At 41.2% G+C, this 23,042-nt stretch overlaps 1 protein-coding gene across 1 annotated transcript; it reads left to right on the top strand.

The window, feature by feature from the left end:
* The first annotated feature begins 612 nt into the window (after positions 1–612).
* Positions 613–19,442, top strand: LOC307257932 (uncharacterized protein). Its single transcript, XM_080037297.1, has 8 exons — positions 613–941; positions 14,664–14,794; positions 14,924–15,500; positions 15,944–16,547; positions 17,276–17,343; positions 17,457–17,553; positions 17,646–17,764; positions 17,990–19,442. The coding sequence occupies exons 1-8, from the start codon at positions 744–746 to the stop codon at positions 18,557–18,559; spliced, it is 2,364 nt and encodes a 787-aa protein (XP_079893423.1). The 5' UTR covers positions 613–743; the 3' UTR covers positions 18,560–19,442.
* Positions 19,443–23,042: the final 3,600 nt, after the last annotated feature.

Below are 23,042 nucleotides of genomic sequence, written 5' to 3'. Positions count from 1 at the left end.
CATACAAATATGGATGTAAGGAGGTTTGCATGGATGTGTGAATGAGCAATAAAATCTTAAATGAGAACATTATCGTTTTTTTATTCAGTAATCGGATTACTCAATTGAAATAACTCGAAAGGTATTGATAATGCAGGATTGGATTTTTGACAATTTACTAACAATGCAAGTCTGTGGGCTATAACTAAATGCAGTAATGTATCAAATCAAAATTCATAAAGGGAACACATTGTATTTGACCTTAGGATGCACCAGATGACTTATTCTCTATTGGGATTGATTCATGGCTCCTTGCATTCATACGAACAACATAGGCCTATACTAGCTTAAAGTAAATACACGATGTCAGTGAATCAATAGTGCAGGATACATGCAAGGGAAAACTTGGAGCTTTTATTTTGAATGAACGGGCTTTTGCTTTCTGGATTTTTTAATCAATATTTTAAGACCAGTTGCCAATGCATTATGATCTGTCATATGAATGTTCATATTATAGCATGTATAAAGTGATTTAAAATATAATTAACTACTGTCCGAATGTGAGCCTTTATTTTGAAAGAACAACCTCGGACTGCTTCCGGTGTCACTGTTCTGATTTCCTTGGCATCCACCGTCTCTTCGAACAGTGGAGTCAAATGCACAATAGTGTAAATCAATAGCACACCTACTGTGAAACGGTTAATTATTTCTCTTTGTTTTTCGCGCGGCTGTGTTGTAGCTAGCATGCCCGCCTGAACACCATCATGTATCGTCCACGTAACGTTAAACCGACACACGGGCCGCCGTTCGGACATCCACCGCCTCATGGCCCTCCTTTCAGACTCTCTGGGCCCTGCGGTGTACCTCCTCCTGGACACCTGCCCCCTGGACCACACGGGACATATTCGGCCGCGGATAGCCCTTTCCTCCCCAACAGGCCACCAAGAGGAAATTTCATGACTGTACGTACCTAACAGGCTAATAGCTAATGTTGCTCAGCTAATAACACATGATTCAGATGGGGGGTTGGCTAGCATAACAATAACAGAGTAAGCAGGTTGATGGACTAGTGGCTACAAATGTAGCTGGCTATGTTGTTTATCTTTTGTGCATTCATCTTTACAAATAAAATACATACATTGCTATACGATCTCAAGCCTGTTTGGGACAGAGGAGTCACGTGACCGATGACGGTAAACGAAATCATCTCGGACGTTTACAGCTCCGTCTCATTGTGGTGTATTGTTTGTACATGACGATACATTTACATTGTATTCACTACATTAGAAACCCATGCCTAAATGTCCATGTCTGAAGCTTTGAGCCCTCTACTGCAAGTTCTGCAACTACACCATATACGTGCGAGATAGTGGTCAAACACAGCACTAGCTCCATGTCCAGTAGACAAAGATGTCACATTTGAAAATACAAGTGTGAACACACAGACTGAGAGCTGTCCACTTGTAACCGGATTCGAAAAGTCAGATGTTAATCCCAGGTGGAAACAGGGTTTTAGAGCTCTGCATTTGTAGATCATTTGCCTCATGGTGGACCGATTGAGCTCAAACCTTTTTTTAATTAATTTATAGCTGTCCCCAGACAAATGTGCAACATCACAACTATCCTGAGATCCTCTGAAATTTTATTTCCCTTTTGGCATGTCTGACCTGCACTTTGGTGAGCCTAATCTGACTTGGTTTTATCTCTGTTTTGTCTAGTGCTGCCCAATTTCTTCCCTAAAGATCTCTCATTACGTTGGTCCATTCCATCAATCAATTTGGCCCACCTGATTGTGTTTACCTGCTCGATTTAAGTAATGCAGCTCAGGGTTCATAAACTTTTGCACATACAAAAATTGGTAAATCATTCGTTTTTTCTGTTTTAACAATTGAAAAGAAAAAGAAAAGAAAAGAAAAATGTTGAATTGATAAACAAACATCTGTTATTTCATATAAAATACTGGTATTGATAAAAATGAATTAATAATGGTTAAAATAAATAAATTCAAAAAGGCTCAAGGGATTCACATACTTTCAAGCAGCACTGTAAGTAACCCCATAAAAGCATTTAAAATTGTATCCAGCAATTAACACATTTTGGATCACACAACCATTTATTATGCACATGACTTCATCTTGGCATCCTAGCTAACATTCAGTTACTGTGTACAAACTTCCTGTTCTCCCGACAACCATAATGCAGAGGCCATTTCAGGCGTGACGACAGACAGTGCGGCCAAATTTGTGAGTGCAATACGGAAAGGCAACCCGTATTTGCTGAAGAGTTTTAAGCGCCTGCCTTTTATGAAAATGGGTAAGTCAGAAGATTTTTTTGTTCCTTATAAAATTAAATAGACTAGTTAGGCTGAGTTTTTACCTGTGCCGTTTAGAGAGATAGTTATGACACTCCCATAAAACACTGGATAGTTACAGGTTTGACCGCCATTTTATTTATTTATTTATCTTTCCATTTTAAGGTTGTTCAAGCTTTCGTTAACGTTGATTGTAAAATAACATATAACGTTAGTTCGATTATCATTGCAGTAAGGTAGTGAAGTGTTGATTACGATAGCTAACGTTACCATAACTAGATGGTAAATGACAAACATTTGATATAGTACCACCTCAAATTAATTGCAGATATTGACATTCATTGGCATGAAAAGCTTATCTTTGGTAAGTTAATTAGATGAATTGTTAAAATGAGCAATTATTCAGTTGTGATGATAATAGTAGATCTAGATCTGTTTAACATTACATTTAATTTAAACTTTCTCAATTCTATAACACTTGTATCTAGAAAGGGTGTGTCTTGGTTTATTCAGTCGTTACACACATGGTGTGTTTGACTGTGCATCAATGACAGGTAATGAATTCAGCGGCATAAATATGGATGATCACAGTAAAAATAAAGTTTAACTAAATGTAGCTAATTAAGGTTATTTATCTTTTCTGTTGAAGAGCCGACATGTGAAAGCATGGGAGACTGACTATTGACAAAGCAAGAAGGCTATCTACAAAAAAGATAAGGACTTATTTGGTGGTATTCCAAATCCTGAGGAACCTATGAAAGCATTTGGCGCAGGACTCTCGCTTGGTGTTCAATGGAAATATTACTGACGGAGCAGATAGAAAGATGTGTGTGTTCGTAGAGAGCATGATCAACTCCTTAACTCGCTATATCCCTGTGCTGTTCTCTCAGAAAATGATAATGGAAAAGCAGTGGTAATACTGTCCTATAGTGTATTCATATTATACTTCTGTGTTATATCTATAAAATGTATGCTATCTTTTATCATACCACCAGCTGTTATTCTGTTTTATAATTTCTTGCTATAGTATAAGCAGTTGTTGTACTTAGACCTGCAATTTGCATGAATATTCTTTACTTATATTTTAAACTTCACTACCTACTGTAATTTCTGTATTGTTAGCATATTCATTATGCTGTTATTATACTGTAATTACTTATTCGTATCTTCTCCTTAACGTAAATTCTACATATATATTTATCAAATATATTGCTGTTCATTCTGTACATTACTCTGCACTTGACTGCCGTTTTCCCTTCTGGTTGATGCTTAACTGCATTTTGTTGTTTCTACACCTGTACTCTCTGCAATGGCAATAAAGTTGAATCTTATTTTCACTTGTTGCACAGAACTGTTTGCTGTCTGTCTTTAAAGAGGACCTATTATACTTTTATGACCTATAAACGTTGTTATAATGATTTATAGTCATGTTTAACCATACTAGCGTATCAAATAATGATGTACATGCATTTAGACGTATTCCCTGCTGACCGTCTGGGGTGGCTGTGCAGAGCACTAAACACTAGGGCAGCCGGTCAAGAAATCACGTGTTCAAATCGGTTCAGAATTTCCTGCATTCTTGTCGTCACAAATCCGGATCTTTCCATGTATGGTAATGCTGCAACGTGCTCACATGCCCCCACCTTCCTGCTCATATCTGCCCGCGTGCTGCTGAAAGTGTTCCGGAAGGAAGGTAACCAATCACAACGGAGTGGGGTTTGCGGGAGGGGGCGGAGAAGCACAAAGCCGAGTGTGGACAGAGACTGGAGCATGTTTTTTTGTGATGTGATTCGTGTCAGGTTGCTCCATAGGAGTCATAAATGAGACATTAAGACCAGAAAAGTAGTATAATAGGAGATCTTTAAGCTGGTTCATTTTGTCTTTTGATCCCTGGTCTCAGCACCGGCGCATGTAATCTTTTTGGTAATTCACAATACACATGTAGGCAGCCGCTGCGTCGTCAGCCAGCACGTGCCCAATACATCCATGACAATGCTGCTAGATCCCGTGTCATTCACAAAAATAAATTGTAGTAGAGGAAACTGGTGGATGTAACTAATTTACCTCGCTGATCGGCTAATATCACTAGTTTTACTTCAGAAGTGTCGGCCAAATGTCAGAATATGAAGGATGAGACAAGGAGTAAGGATTTATCTGCTGTTTATTTCCTTCTTTAACATGCACAGCAGCATACAGATCCCGGGAAAAGAACAATAGCAATACGCTCCTGATGAGACATTAAACAGCTGTTGCGACCGGCGAATCGCGGCCGTTTAAAACGTGCATAAATTATAACTTAGGCTATTAAAGCGATCGGGAAACTCCATGTAGCCTACTTACGTTTCAACCGTGGAATGATAGTTTACTGTGGCAACTTGCTCGCTCACACACCAGAGAGAGAAAGAAAAGGAAACTTCACTAAACAGAGGCTCCGGCTGACTGACGTCACGGCCGCTAGCTGACAGTTATCCGCACTGAACTCGCATCTTAAAACTAGGGCTGTCAAACGATAAACATTTTTAATCAGATTAATCACAGGATTCTGTGGATTAATCACGATTAATTCTACCATTCGAAATAGGCCCAAAGAATTACCATTTTTTCTGTATATTGTTATATGAATTGAAAGATAAAGGACAGAAGGTGAATATATATATATATACATTTAAATGTAATTTTTTATTCATTGAAAATCCAAATGATGGTGTAAATACTGCAAATAAATTATAATCAACTAAAACATATGCTACCACACCACACTTCAATTTGCCTGTCTCTATTCCTATGTCTTTAAGCAAATATAGCATAGGCTATAATGGCATGTATTTGGTGACTCCATGGTTTTTCACTCCTGAATACAACCTGATTGCAGTTTGTGTGTGTGTGTGTAGAAAAGGCTCCAAAGTTCATAAGTTAGTGTTTGATATTTCTTAAAGTGTGTTAAGATGTGTTTTATTCAGTGTAACTGTCAGTTAGGGCTGTGACGTCAGTCGGCCGGAGTGTCTGTTTAGTAAGTTTCCTTTCTCTTCTCCCTCGGTCAGATGTGTGAGCGTGCATGTTGCTGCAGTAATCGATCATCCCACATGTGAAACGTGTTTATTTGAGTTTATGTGAATCACCCGTGTGTGAGTAAGTAGCCTACATGCAGTCCCGATCGCTGTTATAAGTTAGGCTATAGTTTATGCCACGATTCGCGGGTCGCAACAGCTGTTGTAACGTCTCCTCACGAGCGGAGTTTAAGCCTTTGTTTCTTTTCCTGCGATCTATGCTGCTGTGTCTGTAAAGAAGAAAAATAAAGAGCGGATAAACCATACTCCTCCTCTCCTAGTCTCATGCTTATAGTCTGACGTTTTTGGCCATAAGTGGTGTTCTGGCCGACACCTCTGAAGTGAAACCAGTGATACAAGCAGATCAGCGCGGTACCGGTTAGGGGTGTACACGTGTAACCGTTTAGTAAATCATAACCGTTTAGGAAAAATCAATAAACGAAAACCGTTTTTTTTTTTCAAATTTCAAAGTTTTTAAATATGTTCTGGAGACACGCGTTTATTGATTTTACATCACTAATAAACTAATTGGGGAGGATAAAAGCTAGTCTGCCGAGAATCTGTCTGTCCCTCGGCGAGTGTGTGTGAGTGAGTGTGTGTATCGGCGCACACACACACACGGGGAGTCGCCGTGCTGGGGCTCGACTCACAGCCGCGGAAGAGTGATGAAAGATAACCTAAAGATTAAAGTTACCCGGATGACGTGAACTACGCTCGTAAGTAGCCCGAACTTTATAACACCTGTTCAACATGCATTTAACGTGGACATGTAGAAAGCGATAGGCTATATTAATCAGGATATGAATGAAGCGCGATTATGACGGCGAACGTGTGTGTGTGTGTGTGTGTGTGTACCATGGACCTATTATAAGAGGTGTGTAAACGAGCGTAGTTCATGTCAATTGTGTGTTTACAGGCGAACGAACGCGTGTGTGTGTGTGTGTGTATGTGTGTGTGTGTGTGTGCGCGCGCACGCCTACAAGACGGCGGGGGCACGAGGACAATGACGTCACGGTTAACCGTGTACACGAAAAAAAAGGGGTCATGTAACCGTTTACAATTTTTTGTAACCGTTCACACCCCTAGTACCGGTACATCCACCAGTTTCCTCCGCTACAGTGTGTGTGTGTAGCCGACGTTATGTTGATTGCACGTATTAATCACACACACCTCTGAAAACTGCAGAAGTTTGTTTCCTCCCGTGAACGGAGCAGAATGTTTCTCCTTTTGCTTCCGAGAGCAACTGCAAGCCGCGACACAGACGTGGCCGTTAGCAGCAGTTATAGGTCCGTGGTTAGTAGTTTAAAACACAGACTAGCTGCTGCTATGTTTGGCCGCGCGCAGCTACTGATCCTGGGTCAGCCACAACGTTAGAGTGACTGTAGTGTAGAGCGGGTGGGATGCACGGGGGGAACATTCTGCACATGCGTTAAATGCGTTAAAAAAATTAACGCGTTAATTCCAGAAATGAATCACCCTGCGTTAATTTTGACAGCCCTACTTAAAACACTATAAGAAAATAACAAACACTGTAACCTATACACTTTGGGGCCTTTTCTACAGAAATGCATTGCATTGCCATTCAAAAAGAAAAGTCTTAAATAAAGAGCGATCAATTTTTCATACTGCGTGTTGAACACTCGTTTACGCGCGCCTCAAGATGGTGAGAAATGCTCCTTGCGGTGTACACAGAACAGCATCTGCGAGGGGAAAAGCTTCATCCAGTCATGACATGAAGAGCGATCAGTCTGTTCAACTACAAACGTAAAGTTTTTTCAGTCGGAGCTTAATAACAGCGCCACCTTGTGGAAAATAAAGATGAATAATAGCACAGCCCGTGGAGTGGGGACGCACTTAAGATTTTTGCATTCCTAAGTGTAACGGTGTGGGAGGAGATAGAGCTAGAAAATGTGGCGGAAGAAATAATAAGATGAACTAGAACTGCGAGCAGTTGTGAACGGGGGCCAAGCCTCCCACGCGACTCGGGATCGGGCGTCGTCGTCCGCGGCACCGGCCCCTCGCTTCACGGAATCCGGGGATGTAAAGTTTTTGAATGTGGGATGTTTGGTTTGGGAGTTATAGACCAAAAGGCAAAAAAATCGCAGAGAAAGATGCTCAAGTGTGTTTTTGGCGACCCCTTTTGGAGCAATTTAATGAAAAAGTAGAACCAACCTGAGAACCATAGGACAAACACATGTGTGAAGTTTGGTGTTAATAGGATGAATCGTTTTGGATTTAGGAGCAGTTTGGTACAAGGTAGCTAATGTGCAAATCTTTAAAGCGCTACCACTTGGTCTTCTTATGGTCGTAGAAAAATTCTTTACACAGCTTTTGCTCGTGGGAGTCGGTAGAGCATAATGCTTTTGGTTTCGTCCAAATCGGGCGAAAACTGTAGGAGGAGTGTGTTTTGGTGACTGACACAGTTTTTGCGATGTAGCGAAAAAAAATCCCATATGCAAATGGGCGTGGCCTATGTAAAATGATGCAGCTGACTTGTGTGAATCTATGGATAAAGAGTTCTTGACTGTGGGATGTTCGGTGTGGAAGTTATAGCCCCAAACGCGTTTTCTTTGCTTTTTGTGGTTTTGACGCCCCCTATGGATGAAATTCGCAAAACTACGTTAGATAGAAAGATGCAGCTCAATGTACCAAACAAGTGGATGTCAAGTTTTTGAATGTGCGATGTTCAGTTGGGGAGTTATAGCAAAATTAAATTGTCAACCTCTCCATTGTAAAGACACTTTTTTGAATTTCCCGCCTAAACACTTAGGAAATGGCGAAAACAGGCCAAAAAATTGAAAAACTCTTTTTTTTAATAAGTCCCGCCCAGAAAGGAATTTCTTGCCCATATCTTTGCCATAGGCTCAGGTATGCCCCATGATAGTCTCCCTTGAGTTTCAAGAAAATCCCTCTTTTTTTATTTTTTTACGGATTTTCGCAAATATTTAAAGCGCTAGCGTTTGGTCTTCCGATGGTCGTAGAAAAATTATTTGACCAACTTTTGCTCGTGGGAGTCGGTAGAGTATAATGCTTTTGGTTTCGTCCAAATCGGGCGAAAACTCTAGGAGTAGTCTGTTTTGGTGACTGACACAGTTTTTGCGATGTAGCAAAAAATGTATATATACGCAAATGGACGTGGCCTATCTCAAAAGATGCAGCTGACTTGTGGGCATATGTGGATATAAAGTTTTTGACTGTCGGACTTTCGGTGCGGAAGTTATAGCCCAAAACGCCTTTTCCTTTGTTGTAGCGCCACCTAGTGGCCGGGATGTCTGAATTTTTTTGTCTGCATACGGGGTACGGACCTGAATATGCCCTGGAAGTGTCATGTCCCAACCCTTTACGGTTTGGGCTGCAGCACCACTTTTACGCGGAGAAGAATAATAGGAACTAGAACTGCAAGCAGTTGTGAACGGGGGCCAAGCCTCCCACGCGACTCGGGATCGGGCGTCGTCGTCCGCTGCGCCGGCTCCTCGCTTCACGGAATCCGGGGATGTAAAGTTTTTGAATGTGGGATGTTCGGTGTGGGAGTTATAGCCCCAAACGCGTTTTCTTTGCTTTTTGTGGTTTTGGTTCCCCCTATGGATGACATTCGCAAAACTGTTATATAGAAAGATGCAGCGCAATGTACCGAACAAGTGGATGTCAAGTTTTTGAATGTGTGATGTTTGGTGTGGGAGTTATAGCCCCACACGCGTTTTCTTTGCTTTTTGTGGTTTTGGCGCCCCCTATGGATGACATCCGCAAAACTATGTTAGATGGAAAGATGCAGCTCAATGTACCGAACAAGTGGATGTCAAGTTTTTGAATGTGGGATGTTCGGTTTGGGAGTTAGAGACCAAAAGGCAAAGAAATTGCAGAGAAAGATGCTCAAGTGGATAAGGAGATGTATACTTTTTGTGTTTTTGGCGCCCCCTTTTGGCGAAATTTTCCATTTTTTTTTTAGTATGTTCATTAGGACAGTACGACCATATTTCTAAAATATTGTCTTGATACGATGTATGGTTTTGTATTTATGATCACTTACGTACAAGGTATTACAAGGAAGCTAATCGGCGAATCTTTAAAGCGCTACCGTTTGGTCGTCCGATGGTCGTAGAAAAATGATTTGACCAACTTTTGCTCGTGGGAGTCGGTGGAGCATAATGCTTTTGGTTTCGTCCAAATCGGGCAAAAACTGTAGGAGGAGTATGTTTTGGTGACTGACACAGTTTTTGCGATGTAGCGAAAAATCTATAATACGCAAATGGGCGTGGCCTATCTCAAAAGATGCAACTGACTTGTGTGCATCTGTGGATATAAAGTGTTTGACTGTCGGACTTTCGGTGCGGAAGTTATAGCCCCAAACGCGTTTTCCTTTGTTGTAGCGCCACCTAGTGGCCGGGATCTCTGAATGTTTTCGTCTGTGTACCAGGCACGGACCTGGATCTAGTCATGCAAGTGGCATGTCCCAGCCCTTTACGGTTTTGGCTGCAGCACCATTTTAAATAAAAAGAAGGAGAAATGTTCAATATCGAAAAATTGAATCTTTAAAGCGCTAGCATTTGGTCTTCCGATGGTCGTAGAAAAATTATTTGACCAACTTTTGCTCGTGGGAGTCGGTAGAGCATAATGCTTTTGGTTTGGTCCAAATCGGGCAAAAACTGTAGGAGGAGTGTGTTTTGGTGACTGACACAGTTTTTGCGATGTAGCGAAAAATGTATATATACGCAAATGGGCGTGGCCTATCTCAAAAGATGCAACTGACTTGTGGGCATCTGTGGATATAAAGTTTTTGACTGTCGGACTTTCGGTGTGGAAGTTATACACGTTTTCCTTTTTTTGTAGCGCCACCTAGTGGCCGGCATGTCTGAATTTTTTTGTCTGCGTACCAGGCACGGACCTGGATCTAGTCATGCAAATGGCATGTCCCAACCCTTTACGGCTTGGGCTGCAGCACCACTTTTAGGTAAGGAAAAATAATAATCCCTACAAGAACAATAGGGTTCCCTGCCCCGCAGGGCTTGGGAACCGCGTTGCTTTGCAAAACGCGGTCCCAGCCCTACTCGGGCTTGGCCCCCTAACTAGAACTGCGAGCAGTTGTGAACGGGGGCCAAGCCTCCCACGCGACTCGGGATCTGGCGTCGTCGTCCGCGGCGCCGGCCCCTCGCTTCACGGAATCCGGGGATGTAAAGTTTTTGAATGTGGGATGTTTGGTTTGGGAGTTATAGACCAAAACGCAAAGAAAACGCAGAGAAAGATGCTCAAGGGTGTTTTTGGCGCCCCCTTTTGGAGCACTTTAAGGAAAAAGTAGAAACAACCTGAGAACTATAGGATAAACACATTTGTGAAGTTTGGTGTTAATAGGATGAATCGTTTTGGATTTAGGAGCAGTTTGGTACAAGGTAGCTAATGTGCAAATCTTTAAAGCGCTACCGTTTGGTCTTCTGATGGTCGTAGAAAAATTCTTTATACAACTTTTGCTCGTGGGAGTCGGTAGAGCATAATGCTTTTGGTTTCGTCCAAATCGGGCAAAAACTGTAGGAGGAGTGTGTTTTGGTGACTGACACAGTTTTTGCGATGTAGGGAAAAAAAATCCCATAGGCAAATGGGCGTGGCCTATCTGAAAAGATGCAGCTGACTTGTGGGCATCTGTGGATATAAAGTTTTTGACTGTGGGATGTTCGGTGTGGAAGTTATAGCCCCAAACGAGTTTTCTTTGCTTTTTGTGGTTTTGGCGCCCCCTATGGATGACATTCACAAAACAACGTTAGATAGAAAGATGCAGCTTAATGTACCAAACAAGTAGATGTCAAGTTTTTGAATGTGCGATGTTCGGTTGGGGAGTTATAGCAAAATCCAATTGTCAACCTCTCCATTGTAAAGACACTTTTTTGAATTTCCCGCCAAAACACTTAGGAAATGGCGAAAACAGGCAAAAAAATTGAAAAACTCTTTTTTTTAATAAGTCCCGCCCAGAAAGGAATTTCTTGCCCATATTTTTGCCATAGACTCAGGTATGCCCCATGATAGTCTCCCTTGAGTTTCAAGAAAATCCCTTTTTTTTTTTTTTTTAACGGATTTTCGCAAATCTTTAAAGCGCTACCGTTTAGTCTTCCGATGGTCGTAGAGAAATTATTTGACCAACTTTTGCTCGTGGGAGTTGGTAGAGCATAATGCTTTTGGTTTCGTCCAAATCGGGCGAAAACTGTAGGAGGAGTATGTTTTGGTGACTGACACAGTTTTTGCGATGTAGCAAAAAATCTATCCTATCGCAAATGGGCGTGGCCTATCTCAAAAGATGCAGCTGACTTGTGGGCATCTGTGGATATAAAGTTTTTGACTGTCGGACTTTCGGTGCGGATGTTATAGCCCAAAACGCATTTTCCTTTGTTGTAGCGCCACCTAGTGGCCGGCATGTCTGAATTTTTGTGTCTGCGTACCAGGCACGGACTTGGATAAGCCATGCAAGTGGCATGTCCCAAGCCTTTACGGTTTGGGCTGCAGCACCAGTTTTACGTAAGTCCAAAGAATAACTAGAACTGCAAGCAGTTGTGAACGGGGGCCAAGCCTCCCACGCGACTCGGGATCGGGCGCCGTCGTCCGCGGCGCCGGCCCCTCGCTTCACGGAATCCGGAGATGTAAAGTTTTTGAATGTGCGATGTTCGGTGTGGGAGTTATAGCCCCAAACGCGTTTTCTTTGCTTTTTGTGGTTTTGGCGCCCCCTATGGATGACATTCGCAAAACTACGTTAGATAGAAAGATGCAGCTCAATGTACCAAACAAGTGGATGTCAAGTTTTTGAATGTGCGATGTTCGGTTGGGGAGTTATAGCAAAATCAAATTGTCATCCTCTCCATTGTAAAGACACTTTTTTGAATTTTCCCATTTTCCCGCCGAAAGACTTAGAAAATGGCGAAAACAGGCAAAAAAATTGAAAAACTATTTTTTTTAATAAGTCCGGCCCACATAGGAATTTCTTGCCCATATTTTTGCCATAGACTCAGGTATGCCCCATGATAGTCTCCCTTGAGTTTCAAGAAAATCCCTTTTTTTTTTTTTTTTAAGGGATTTTCGCAAATCTTTAAAGCGCTACCGTTTGGTCTTCCGATGGTCGTAGAAAGATTATTTGACCAACTTTTGCTTGTGGCAGTCAGTAGAGCATGATGCTTTTGGTTTCGTCCAAATCGGGCGAGAACTGTAGGAGGAGTATGTTTTGGTAACTGACACAGTTTTTGCGATATAGCGAAAAATATATATATACGCAAATGGGCGTGGCCTATCTCAAAAGATGCAGCTGACTTGTGGGCATCTGAGGATATAAAGTTTTTGACTGTCGGACTTTCGGTGCGGAAGTTATAGCCCAAAACGCCTTTTCCTTTGTTGTAGCGCCACCTAGTGGCCGGCATGTCTGAATTTTTTTGTCTGCGTACCAGGCATGGACCTGGATAAGCCCTGCAAGTGGCATGTCCCAACCCTTTACGGTTTGGGCTGCAGCACCAGTTTTACGTAAGTCCAAAGAATAATAATAAAAGGCCCAACAAAAACAATAGGGTTCCCTGCCCCGCAGGGCTTGGGAACCGCGTTGCTCTGCAAAACGCGGTCCCAGCCCTACTCGGGCTTGGCCCCCTAATAATAATCCCTACAAGAACAATAGGGTTCCCTGCCCCGCAGGGCTTGGGAACCGCGTTGCTCTGCAAAACGCGGTCCCAGCCCTACTCGGGCTTGGCCCCCTAATAAGTAAGAAGAAAAAGTATGGTGGATAACAATAAGTTACAGGTCCCTCAATACTTGACGGCCTGTTCTTAACTATCGCCTGGCTGGGCTGACTTGAGGTGGATCAGCCAAATATAGCCTAAATTAATAAATATTGTTACTAAACAGAAGTAATGTGTTCTGTTGTGTGATTTTCGTCAGTAGCCTACAGATCTACAATCTAGACCTAGATTCTGCGCTCCGATCACCACTAACTGTTCTGTAATACACTATCGGCGATCAGGTGAACACACAGCCGGCCTCTTTTTTTTTTGATTGATGTGATTTTCGGCAAACCACACAACATTTGGGTGGTAACGTGGTTTTAACAAATCAACAAGACCCATCTCATGTGTATTTGAACCATGAAAATGACGACAAAACAACAATGCTGCGCCACGCATCAGCCGGCAGGAGTTACAATGTTGCGTCGCGCAGCATCCTGTATCAATGGGTTAATTCAAAGCGACTTACAATTAGTGCATCAGCATTAAATGAGCAGAATTGCTTCAAGTGCTACATTTTATTAACAATCCTTTTGTCTTCCATTTTCAAATGAGTGGGTATTACTTTTGAACTATTATCGTAAAACACAATTTCAGTTTTATTTTATGTGGTTTCTTCAGTTGAGATGATCTTACTGGTATACATATTTTGATTTATCTAATGTAGTAACCAAAGTTTTAATACAAAACCCCAAAGGTGCTCTCAAGATTTTTCTCCAAAAAGGCTATCATCAACTGTGATGCCTAGGTATTTACAGGGGGTCACAGTCTCAATTGGGTACAATTGTACTGTACAGATCTGATACAGGGAACTGCCGGCAGCTTCTTTTAGTGGGAACAGAACATGACCTTTGCTCCCTCTCATTTAACATCAACCTGATATGGAACAGTTGTGACAGTATTGTGTCAAATGCAAACATTTAGCTCATTGATTTGGTAATTCACAAGCCTTTCAAGTACCCTAGCTAAGGTAGAGAGCTTGTAAATGGGTATATAGTTATTTAACACTGAGGGATTAACGCTTTCCAATAAGGAGAGAACATAGGAATTTTTCATTTAACTGTCTGTGATAAATAATTATCACTTCTTGCTTTTTTTAATGGAAGCAGTACAGAGATTACACAGTTGACAGAAAAGTAGCCGGTCAGACTCAGAACCACGTTTCCTTGCAACAGTCCCAAGTGTGGTCAGGTCGGTCGCTAGTAGCAATACCACGCTGTGATTGGCTGCCGCAGCGTGACATAGGGCTGCTTTTCTCTAAAGGTTGAGCAGGCTTCCACTTTCTCACCAGATAAGACACTGCAGCGGGGCTCTACAAATGAATAAAAAAATCCTGCATTTTCACGCCACCGCACCGCCGATTTTGTGTGAATACAGCCTAGGAAGGGTGCCAGCGTAGAAGTGAAGAAGGGGCTATCACGGCTCTTCACCCTGAATAAAAAGGATTGTGTTTATTCATGAAATAACCAAACTCCCTTAAAGTATTAACACTGCCAGTCCCATTAATCAGACCAGGATGATGTCCTTACAATGTTAAAAATGTTATAGCATGTACAGCACTATAACCTAAATTCTGAATACTCTCAGCCCCCCTGTGGCAGCTTCTCCATAGACGGTAGTACAGGGATTGCTTTGGGAGGAAGGCAACCGATCGTCCCTCCTGCAGAACCACCGCACACACATCTCCAACAGTGGAATTGCACTCCTTCAGACAACAGGTATACATGTTCACTGTTCAAGTGTTGATTAATTTCAGTATTTTGTTTTGTATTTGTCTAAACTAGAACAGTTGCACTACTGTACTTTTTGTGTTTGACGTTTGTAAGAAATACATTGTTGATTTTCAGTGATCGAGCTAGTGAGGAATTCCTGAGATGCATTGCAGCCAACAAGCCTCTCCCAGCCTATCTCAAAAGGGACATGGCATACAACCTGGCTGACGCATTTAAGTCGGCTAAGGTCCTGAAAGAAGCTGTCCAATCAGACCAAGAGTTCCAGAAGCATGTGGCCAGGAGCAAAAGCCGTAGTCGAAGCCGGGGCAGAAGCCGGGGCAGATCTCGAGCCAAGAGTCGAGCGCGAAGCAAAAGCCGAGCACACAGTCGACCCAGAGAAAGGAGTAAAAGTCGTGCTCGTGGCAAAAGTCGAGCTAGGAGCAAAAGCAGGGCTCGGAGTAGGAGCCATAGCCGAAGCAAGAAGAGCCATGTACGAAGCAAAAGCCGGGTCAGGAAGTCCAAGTCACGAAGTAGCAGTGGGGAAAAGAGTTGTGGCAAAGACAAAAAGAGAAAGAGGAGCCCTAGCCCCAGCCGCAACAGCGGTAATAATCTGACAGGGAATAGTCTGTTTGAAGGACTGAAGATGGTCATGACCAGTAAAGATCTTGAAGAAAGGTTACCCACCCTTAAAGATGCCATCTTCACGATTCAGGTAGAGCTCATAATTTTTTCTACAAAATGTCTAGTTTAGTCAGTTTAGCTATCATCGTAAATCTCCACACAAGGTATTTCTTAAAGATGGCCTGTTTGGTTACACCAAGGTCACACCAATGGCATTTTCAAACATCTCTTAAATTCAAGAGTTCTATTTCAAGCAAAATGTTCTGTGTTGACTTCATTGGTCTACAGATTGCCTTTGTTGCCTACCAAAATATCACATTTTCTGTATTGCTACAATTCTATACTAATGAATAGTTGACCTCTTGCATGTAAATTGTTTTTATCCAGATAATATAGTGGTACAAGAAAATTAACTTGTGGCTTACTTAGTCATACTTGAACTTAACTTTAAATGAAGATAATTATTATTATTATATACAAAATATAGCTGCTATCTGTTAACAGGATGTCATTGTTTTGATCCCTCCTGTACAGCGCTCAGATGAAAGCCAAAAAGTGGAGTATGTTCGAGATGAACCCAGATATCAAAAGGATGACTGTCGAGAGATTCAGACGTCATTGGAAAACGACAGTATGCTCCTTCCCCATGACCGAGTAGGCATTGACTTCTCTTGGCTCCAGACGCAAAGTCAAGAGGACTCTGCTGTCAGAAAATTTAATGAGCTTGAAGATGAAGAGTCGTTCTTGTATGGGAATGAAGACATTGCATCTACTGCAGCGTTTTCCCAGATTAGAGAACATGACAAACTACGGGAAAAGGGTAGTCTTGCTTTTGGCCAATCCATGTTTAGTAGCTTTGGGGACATGTTTGATCCGAAACAACCCCTTCAAATTACTTCCTCTAGTTTAGCCTCAGCCAATCTGGACAGCAGTGAGTGTGACAAGATCAGGAACATATTAAAAAGTCTTGGTACAGCAGATATCAGTGAGGCCAAGGTGAAGATGCATGGGCAGGAGGGCAAGCAGCAGTCTCCTGCACCTATTGTTTCAGAGCAGACCGCAACAGGCTTGGCATTTCCAGATCTGGGTAACCCAAATGTACGGCAAGCTCTGGAGTCTCTACAGTCACTGATCAAAGGTGAGAATCCTATATTGAATGAAAGATTCAGTGTCATCATTCAACTTGTTGAACAACAGCTTTTTAAAATGTATATAAACTATCCATGCCTTCACACTGCCAATAACTTGACATTTTACTATTTCTTCTTCGCCTTTATTTATACCAAAGTTTGAACTGCATATTTTAAAATATTTGTTGTTTTTTTTGTTCCTCATTGAAACAGCAGGTGGACTTAAATATCTCTGAGCGATCCTTTTTAGCAACTCTAATGCTGTATGTTACACTTGACACTCTGCTTATATACAGTCTATGGAGGTGACAGTGCTTCGAATTCTAACCTAACAAACGAATAGTAAAATATATGGATTATTCGGGCCAGCCCTACCTATACTGGGTGACAGGTTTCTGTATTGAACACACTAGTTTATTTGAGTTGACACTAAATCAAATATAAAACAACTAATATACACACAATTAATTTGGACACTGGTTAATGAATGGTTTATTCAAGTGAGCATGTACTTGCCTAGTAGCAGTCATGTCGGTAAGGTATAAAATGTGTCAAGTTGATTTTAAATCTATTCCTCTGCAGTTTTCAGGATAAGCTTTTTTGACTGCTGAGTGTGATGGTACACCAAATAAGTTGACAGCTGATGCTACCTAGCCTCATCTCTCTTAGTTTCTTAATGCTATTGTTTAATTATTTGATGTCTCGTAAAGAATGATGTTGTTCTGTCTTTATTAAGCAACAAAGGAGAAGCAGGGCAGAAGAGATGGCAGTGGTACATCTCAGACATCATCTGTTAAACACAAGGTAAAGGATTTCTAAGCTGTGTCTGTGTATACTCAACTCAATTGGAATGGTAAAGTAGAAAACATTAAAGCATGTCTGTCAAAATCCCTAATTTTAAATTGTGTCTTGTCCAGGCAGGTGACGGTGAGGACAGGAAAAGTGATAAACAAGCCAGAATGAGTAAAATGGAATCCTTGATGAAAGAACTGGAGGGATTGTTGAAACAGGATGGTAAGGATTTTTCTCTTATGATCCTGTGATAACTGTTTTTTGTTGTTGTCTTCACACCCCTAATAACCCCATATATCCATGTCCATTTACAGGATTGAGTTTTCTGACACCGGTAATTGGGTTTTACTGCCAGAAGTGTGAGGAGTTCATTGGGGATTTAAATAGTGCTCAAAAGCATGCAGCCATCCACAGCCATAGTAACTCTAGCAGTGTAAGTATAATTCCTATTTTAGATAAGTCTGGGGATATGTTATATCCTGAAAAATAAATATCATGAAAAGATCAAAACCAACAAATAACTGATCCTTGCAACAAGATGTGTGCGTGTATCCAAAGCCTGATCTTAATAGTCTGTGCTACAGTGCTCGATTGTTGCCCAAAAACACACACAAAACATCAACTCAACAAAATTGTTATTTTTTTGTGTTTTTATCAGAAATTGCAAACGGACAAGAACGCTGGAGACCGCAAAGGGAACTTGAGCTATTCTAATAGCCGCAGTAACCCACGGCCACAGACGTCAGACAGGAGAGATCACAAGGACTACGATAGTCATAGAGATTCAGGAGACCACAGAAACCACAGAGACCACCAGCGAGACTGGAGGGAGGAGAGGGATCACCGGAGCAAACACGACCACCACAGAACCCAAAGGGCCAGCCCGGAGAACATCTCCCTCAAAGAGGAAATGAGAAATGAGAGGATTCTCATAACGGTTTCCCGTGGACTGACACCTCCTCCTCCCAACGTTAAGGTCAAGGAGGAGGTGAACAAGGAGCAGGCCGCAGGAAGCCATGGCAAAGTCAAAGTGGAGGACAAAGAGAGCAACGGAAAATCATCCAGGGACAACAGAGATAGAAATCTAGTCAAATATGAAAGCAGTGATAGTAGCAGTGACAGTGACAAAGAAAAAACACCGGAAGCAAAAACACATAAAAAGAAAAAGAAGAAGGACAAGGACAAGAAGAAGAAGAAGAAGAAGAAGGATAAGGGGGATAAGTCCTAATTTTATTATCCTTGTCAGTGTCCGTACCCGTGTTTGACTGATCCTTGAGATGAAGGTGGCAGCTTGAGTTTTATCATTATACTCCAGGTAGCCATGTTATTTGCCTTTCTCTTCCATGTTCATTATGTTTTGTTTTGTGATCAGAAAAGGAAATAAAACCTCACGGAGTTGGTCTACTCAAATGAGAATTATATACATTTTATTATTTTTGGTGTATCATACCTATGGTTAGTACTAACATTGGAAGCAGGGGGTGCGGGGGTTAAGACCTTGGTGGCATGACTTTCCACTCTTAATAAAGCTGCTTCCAGTGTTTGTGCCAACCACGGCAGAACCTATCACACACTGATCTCTGCTGGATGCACAAAGATTTTCAAACAAGTGCATTTTCCAAAATGCCAGCAGGATTATTTTGTTAAGTGGTTTCATACGGATTTTCACATGACAAATACTACGTTGTTGTATGGCGTATCTTAAGTATGATCCCATAACCTGTTGCCATCTTTTCATTAAATGTTTAAAAGATTAGACAGTGGATTATTTTTGTCTACCCACTCAACTTTCTCAATACCATTGCTACCGGGTGTATATTTTTCAAGGACCAACCACATTGTAGTATTAGAAATGTTAAATAAGTATTTTGTAGTTTAGTTAAATTTTACTCCTTGTCTGCATTTTTACCTGAAACACAAGAAGACTCATAGGTCTGTCTCATTTGGTGACATTTTGAAAAAAAGAAATACATATGTTTCCAATAAAGTATTCAAAATGTTAAGAAATTATCTTTAATTGATCGATCACATGAATGCTTTGTCTTTTACAGTGTTTGTAGGCAGAGTACTTGACAGCTAATGTGAAGAAAAGCAACTTTATGCTGAAAGGTGAGGGATGGGTGGTTGTTTCAGTTAACTTTGAATAAATACTGTTCTTAAAATCACAGCAGGCTGTTTCTTTATTAAACCTAATGGCATAATGTTTCCTTCAACATGTGTTTGCTTGAATGCTTTTGCAAATGAGGTATATAAAAATGATATTTGTACGTGACAGGCTGTTGTCACTTCCTTCCCACTTTTTTATGAAAAAATGTCTACAATATAGGCCTTTTTTCTAGCAAACATTTTGACATGTTACACTAGGATGACATGATTAACAGCTTTATATTGTGGAATATAAAGATTGTAATAGGCAATCAGACGGATGTATTCATTAAATTAGAAGTGACAAAGGTTTATGTGACAGCGTTCTGTATCCTTATACTGAACTGTGTCTGACTTTGTTTGGCCCTTAAAGATGATGAGAGAGGATAAATAGAACGTGAGAATATACTTTGTGCCAGCCCCCCTAGAAAAAAAATTCCCCATGAAGAGAGTGTAAAATGTAGTTTTGTGTAAATGAAGGACCTGTCTGTGCTGAGGTTATGCATCGACCAGCAACATTTGGAAACCTTCTAACCTTTTCTTACAGTGATCTCTGCCACATGAGCTGAACTTTCACGTGCTGCTGAAGAATGGATTACTAAACGGGCCTACTGTTCCAGAGGCTAAAGGGTTCAGGGGATCCTAAAGCCACAGCCTCTGTTTGAAGGTAACTTTTACCTTGGTAAGTTAAAGGGTTCAGTGCAAATACATGATGGTAGGGATGTCCCAGTAACATTAATCGTTCCAGATTGTTAAATATTAAAGAAAGTCTGTTGACAAATCACTTTTTGTCAAAATCAGTGAATATCTCCTGAAAAAGAAAGATGTGTGAATACACAGCCTAGGCTCTGTAATCTGGTATGTAAACAAAGCGGGCCCATTTTGTTTACATTCACCTTGTTTTCATACCAGTTAACAGAGCCTAGGCTGTGTATTGCACAGAATTCTTTTCTGGCGCACACTAAGTATGGACAGGTAGCAGATTGTGAGGAGATATTCACTGATTTGGACAAAAAGCGATTTGTCAACAAACATTCTCTTGTATTATCTAGTAGGCGTTAGACATTCACCGGCCACTTTTTTAGGTACACCTGTTCAATGGCTTATAAAAAGAAAAAGCTTATCAGCCAATCACATGGCAGCAATTTAATGCATTTAGGCATTTAGACGTGGTCAAGACAATGTACTGAAGTCAAACCGAGCATCAGAATGGGGAAGAAAGGAGGTTTAGGTGACTTTGAACATTTCATTTAACTTTTATTTATCCTCGAGAGACCAATTGAGGGGTGACCCTCATTTTCAATGGTGTCGAGTTCAAACAAATTCCAAGGAAAAACAACAATGCATACACAATACTCAATGCAAATACATCAAATACACAACAACAGGTGAAGAGAAGAAAAAACAAAAAAAACAATTGAAACATTTACATAGTGGTGAAGAGTGGCAGCAATTAAAATGAAATTAAATGGGTGAAAGTACAATATAGCCTAATTAAAACAGTTACAGGTAGAGTTTGGCAGATTTAAGATAGTTTGTTTAAATTGATTAAAGGATATGAAGGTATTTAGTTTAATTTGTTGCTGTAAGTTGTTCCAGGAGTCGGGGCACTGAAGCTAAAAGCTGTCTTTCCCAGCTCAGACCGGGCTTGTGGGACATAAAGCATGAGCATGTCAGTGGAGCGGGTCTGATAAAGCCATGGACATATAAAGAAATGGACACCGGACTGAAACACGGCGCTCATTCATTCCTATGAAACTGCTCATTGGCGCAGGGAAGCCACAAGGAAGTGATATGCGGAAATTCATGCGGTCCATGGTTCATGGCGATAGGTCCATGAGCATGACGTAGCGGCATTATGGACCTATCAAGAAAGAGGGCGGCAAGCGTAGCAATGACGTAGCGGACTGGTAGCGGATGTAGAATCATTCTCGTTCTGTAGCATCCGTAGCATCTAGCATTGTAAGCTAAAGGTCTTTATTATACTATCTATGGTCTTAGCGAGCAAAGTTGTATTGCTTACCGACCATGGTCGTATAAGTCACTAACCCCCCGATGAACCGCTATATGTGATCTTTGAATTACACTCCGTTTTTGTAAAGTAAAACAGTGGTGAATAAGTTCTAAACTACGACTCTGTTCAGCTGCCCACGGCTGCCCCCTCCCTCCTCCTCCCTCGAAAACAAACTGAAAGCCGTTAAAAGCCGTTGGGCTAATAAGACGCTTGAGGTGGCGTTTTGAAATGAAAAAACTTCAGTTTTAATAGTATATGGTCTAATGATAAGTATGAGCCTATGTTTGATATTCAGAAAAATTTTGCGGAGACACAATCTTGTTCGCCGCTTGTATTGTGTGGACGGGGAAATCTACCTCAGGACAGCATGAAAATAAGCTCCACCCCCCAGCCCCATTCACAGCATGCAGTACTAATGGTTTGGCCACTTGTCCATGCTGGTTGCTCGGAGAAGGCAGTGTCCTGGGGCCCTGGATAAAGCCCATCTGAAATTTGCAACATTTCTGTTAAATAACGAGGAAGCTTCCCGGTCAAGGCTTTGTAAATAAAAATATGCCAATGTGCATCACGTCTCTCTTTAAGGGAGTACCACCCAACCTTTTCATATAAAAGACAATGGTGTGTGTCATAACCATCTCCTGTGATGAACCTTAAAGCAGAGTGAAAAACAGAGTCTAGGAGTTTAAGACATGAATGAGATGCATGCCGGTAAACCATATCACCGTAATCAAGGACAGACATAAAAACTGCCTCAATAATCCTTTTCCTACTAAATAAAGGGAAGGTGGTTTTGTTCCTATAAAAATAGCCAATTTTTTGTCGTAGTCGACAAACAAGATTTTTTATATGGAAATTAAAAGTGAGTTTATTATCTAACCAGATGCCGAGATATTTGTACTCTGTGACTCTTTCAATTAAAAATCAATTCTTTGTAAAAATATTAAAATCATTAAAAGTTGTAGTTCTTGCTCTGGAGAAACACATATATTTGGTTTTGTCTGTATTAAGAACAAGCCTGAGGTCTACTAGACAGTCCTGCAGAGTATTAAAAGAGCTTTGTAGGTTCTCAATAGATTGGTGCACCGAATCGGAAATGCAATACAGTACTGTGTCGTCAGCGTATAGATGGGCGTGACAGTTTTTTAGCAATGAAACAATGTTATTTATATAAATTGTGAAAAGAACTGGACCTAAAATTGAGCCCTGTGGGACACCATTTGTAACAGTTAAGAATTCAGATTGGTATCTTCCCAGTTTAACTGACTGTTGTCTATCAGAGAGATAATCCCTAAACCAGCTACATGCAGACTGATCAAAGCCAATGTCATAAAGCCTCTGTAAAAGCAAATGGTGGTCAACAGTATCAAAGGCCTTTGAAAGATCAATAAAAAGTGCTGCACAGTGCTTTTTCTTGTCTAATGCTGCAACAATGTTATCTACAACCAACATGGCATGGTTGATGGTGCCTGGCAGGATGGATCCATACTTTCATGTTGTTTACGCCAAATTCTGAACCTGCCATCTGAATGTCGCAACTGAAATCGAGACTCAT

Source organism: Ammodytes marinus (assembly GCF_949987685.1).
Source record: "Ammodytes marinus genome assembly, chromosome: 11".
Lineage (NCBI taxonomy): Eukaryota > Metazoa > Chordata > Actinopteri > Uranoscopiformes > Ammodytidae > Ammodytes > Ammodytes marinus.
This window is presented reverse-complemented; position numbering and strand designations above follow the sequence as displayed.

Coding starts and splice junctions, on each gene's coding strand:
- LOC307257932 (XM_080037297.1), top strand. CDS start 744: ATGTATCGTCCACGTAACGTTAAACCGACACACGGGCCGCCGTTCGGA. Junction 942..14,663: donor CAAGAGGAAATTTCATGACT/GTACGTACCTAA, acceptor GAATACTCTCAG/CCCCCCTGTGGCAGCTTCTC. Junction 17,554..17,645: donor GGGATTGTTGAAACAGGATG/GTAAGGATTTTT, acceptor GTCCATTTACAG/GATTGAGTTTTCTGACACCG.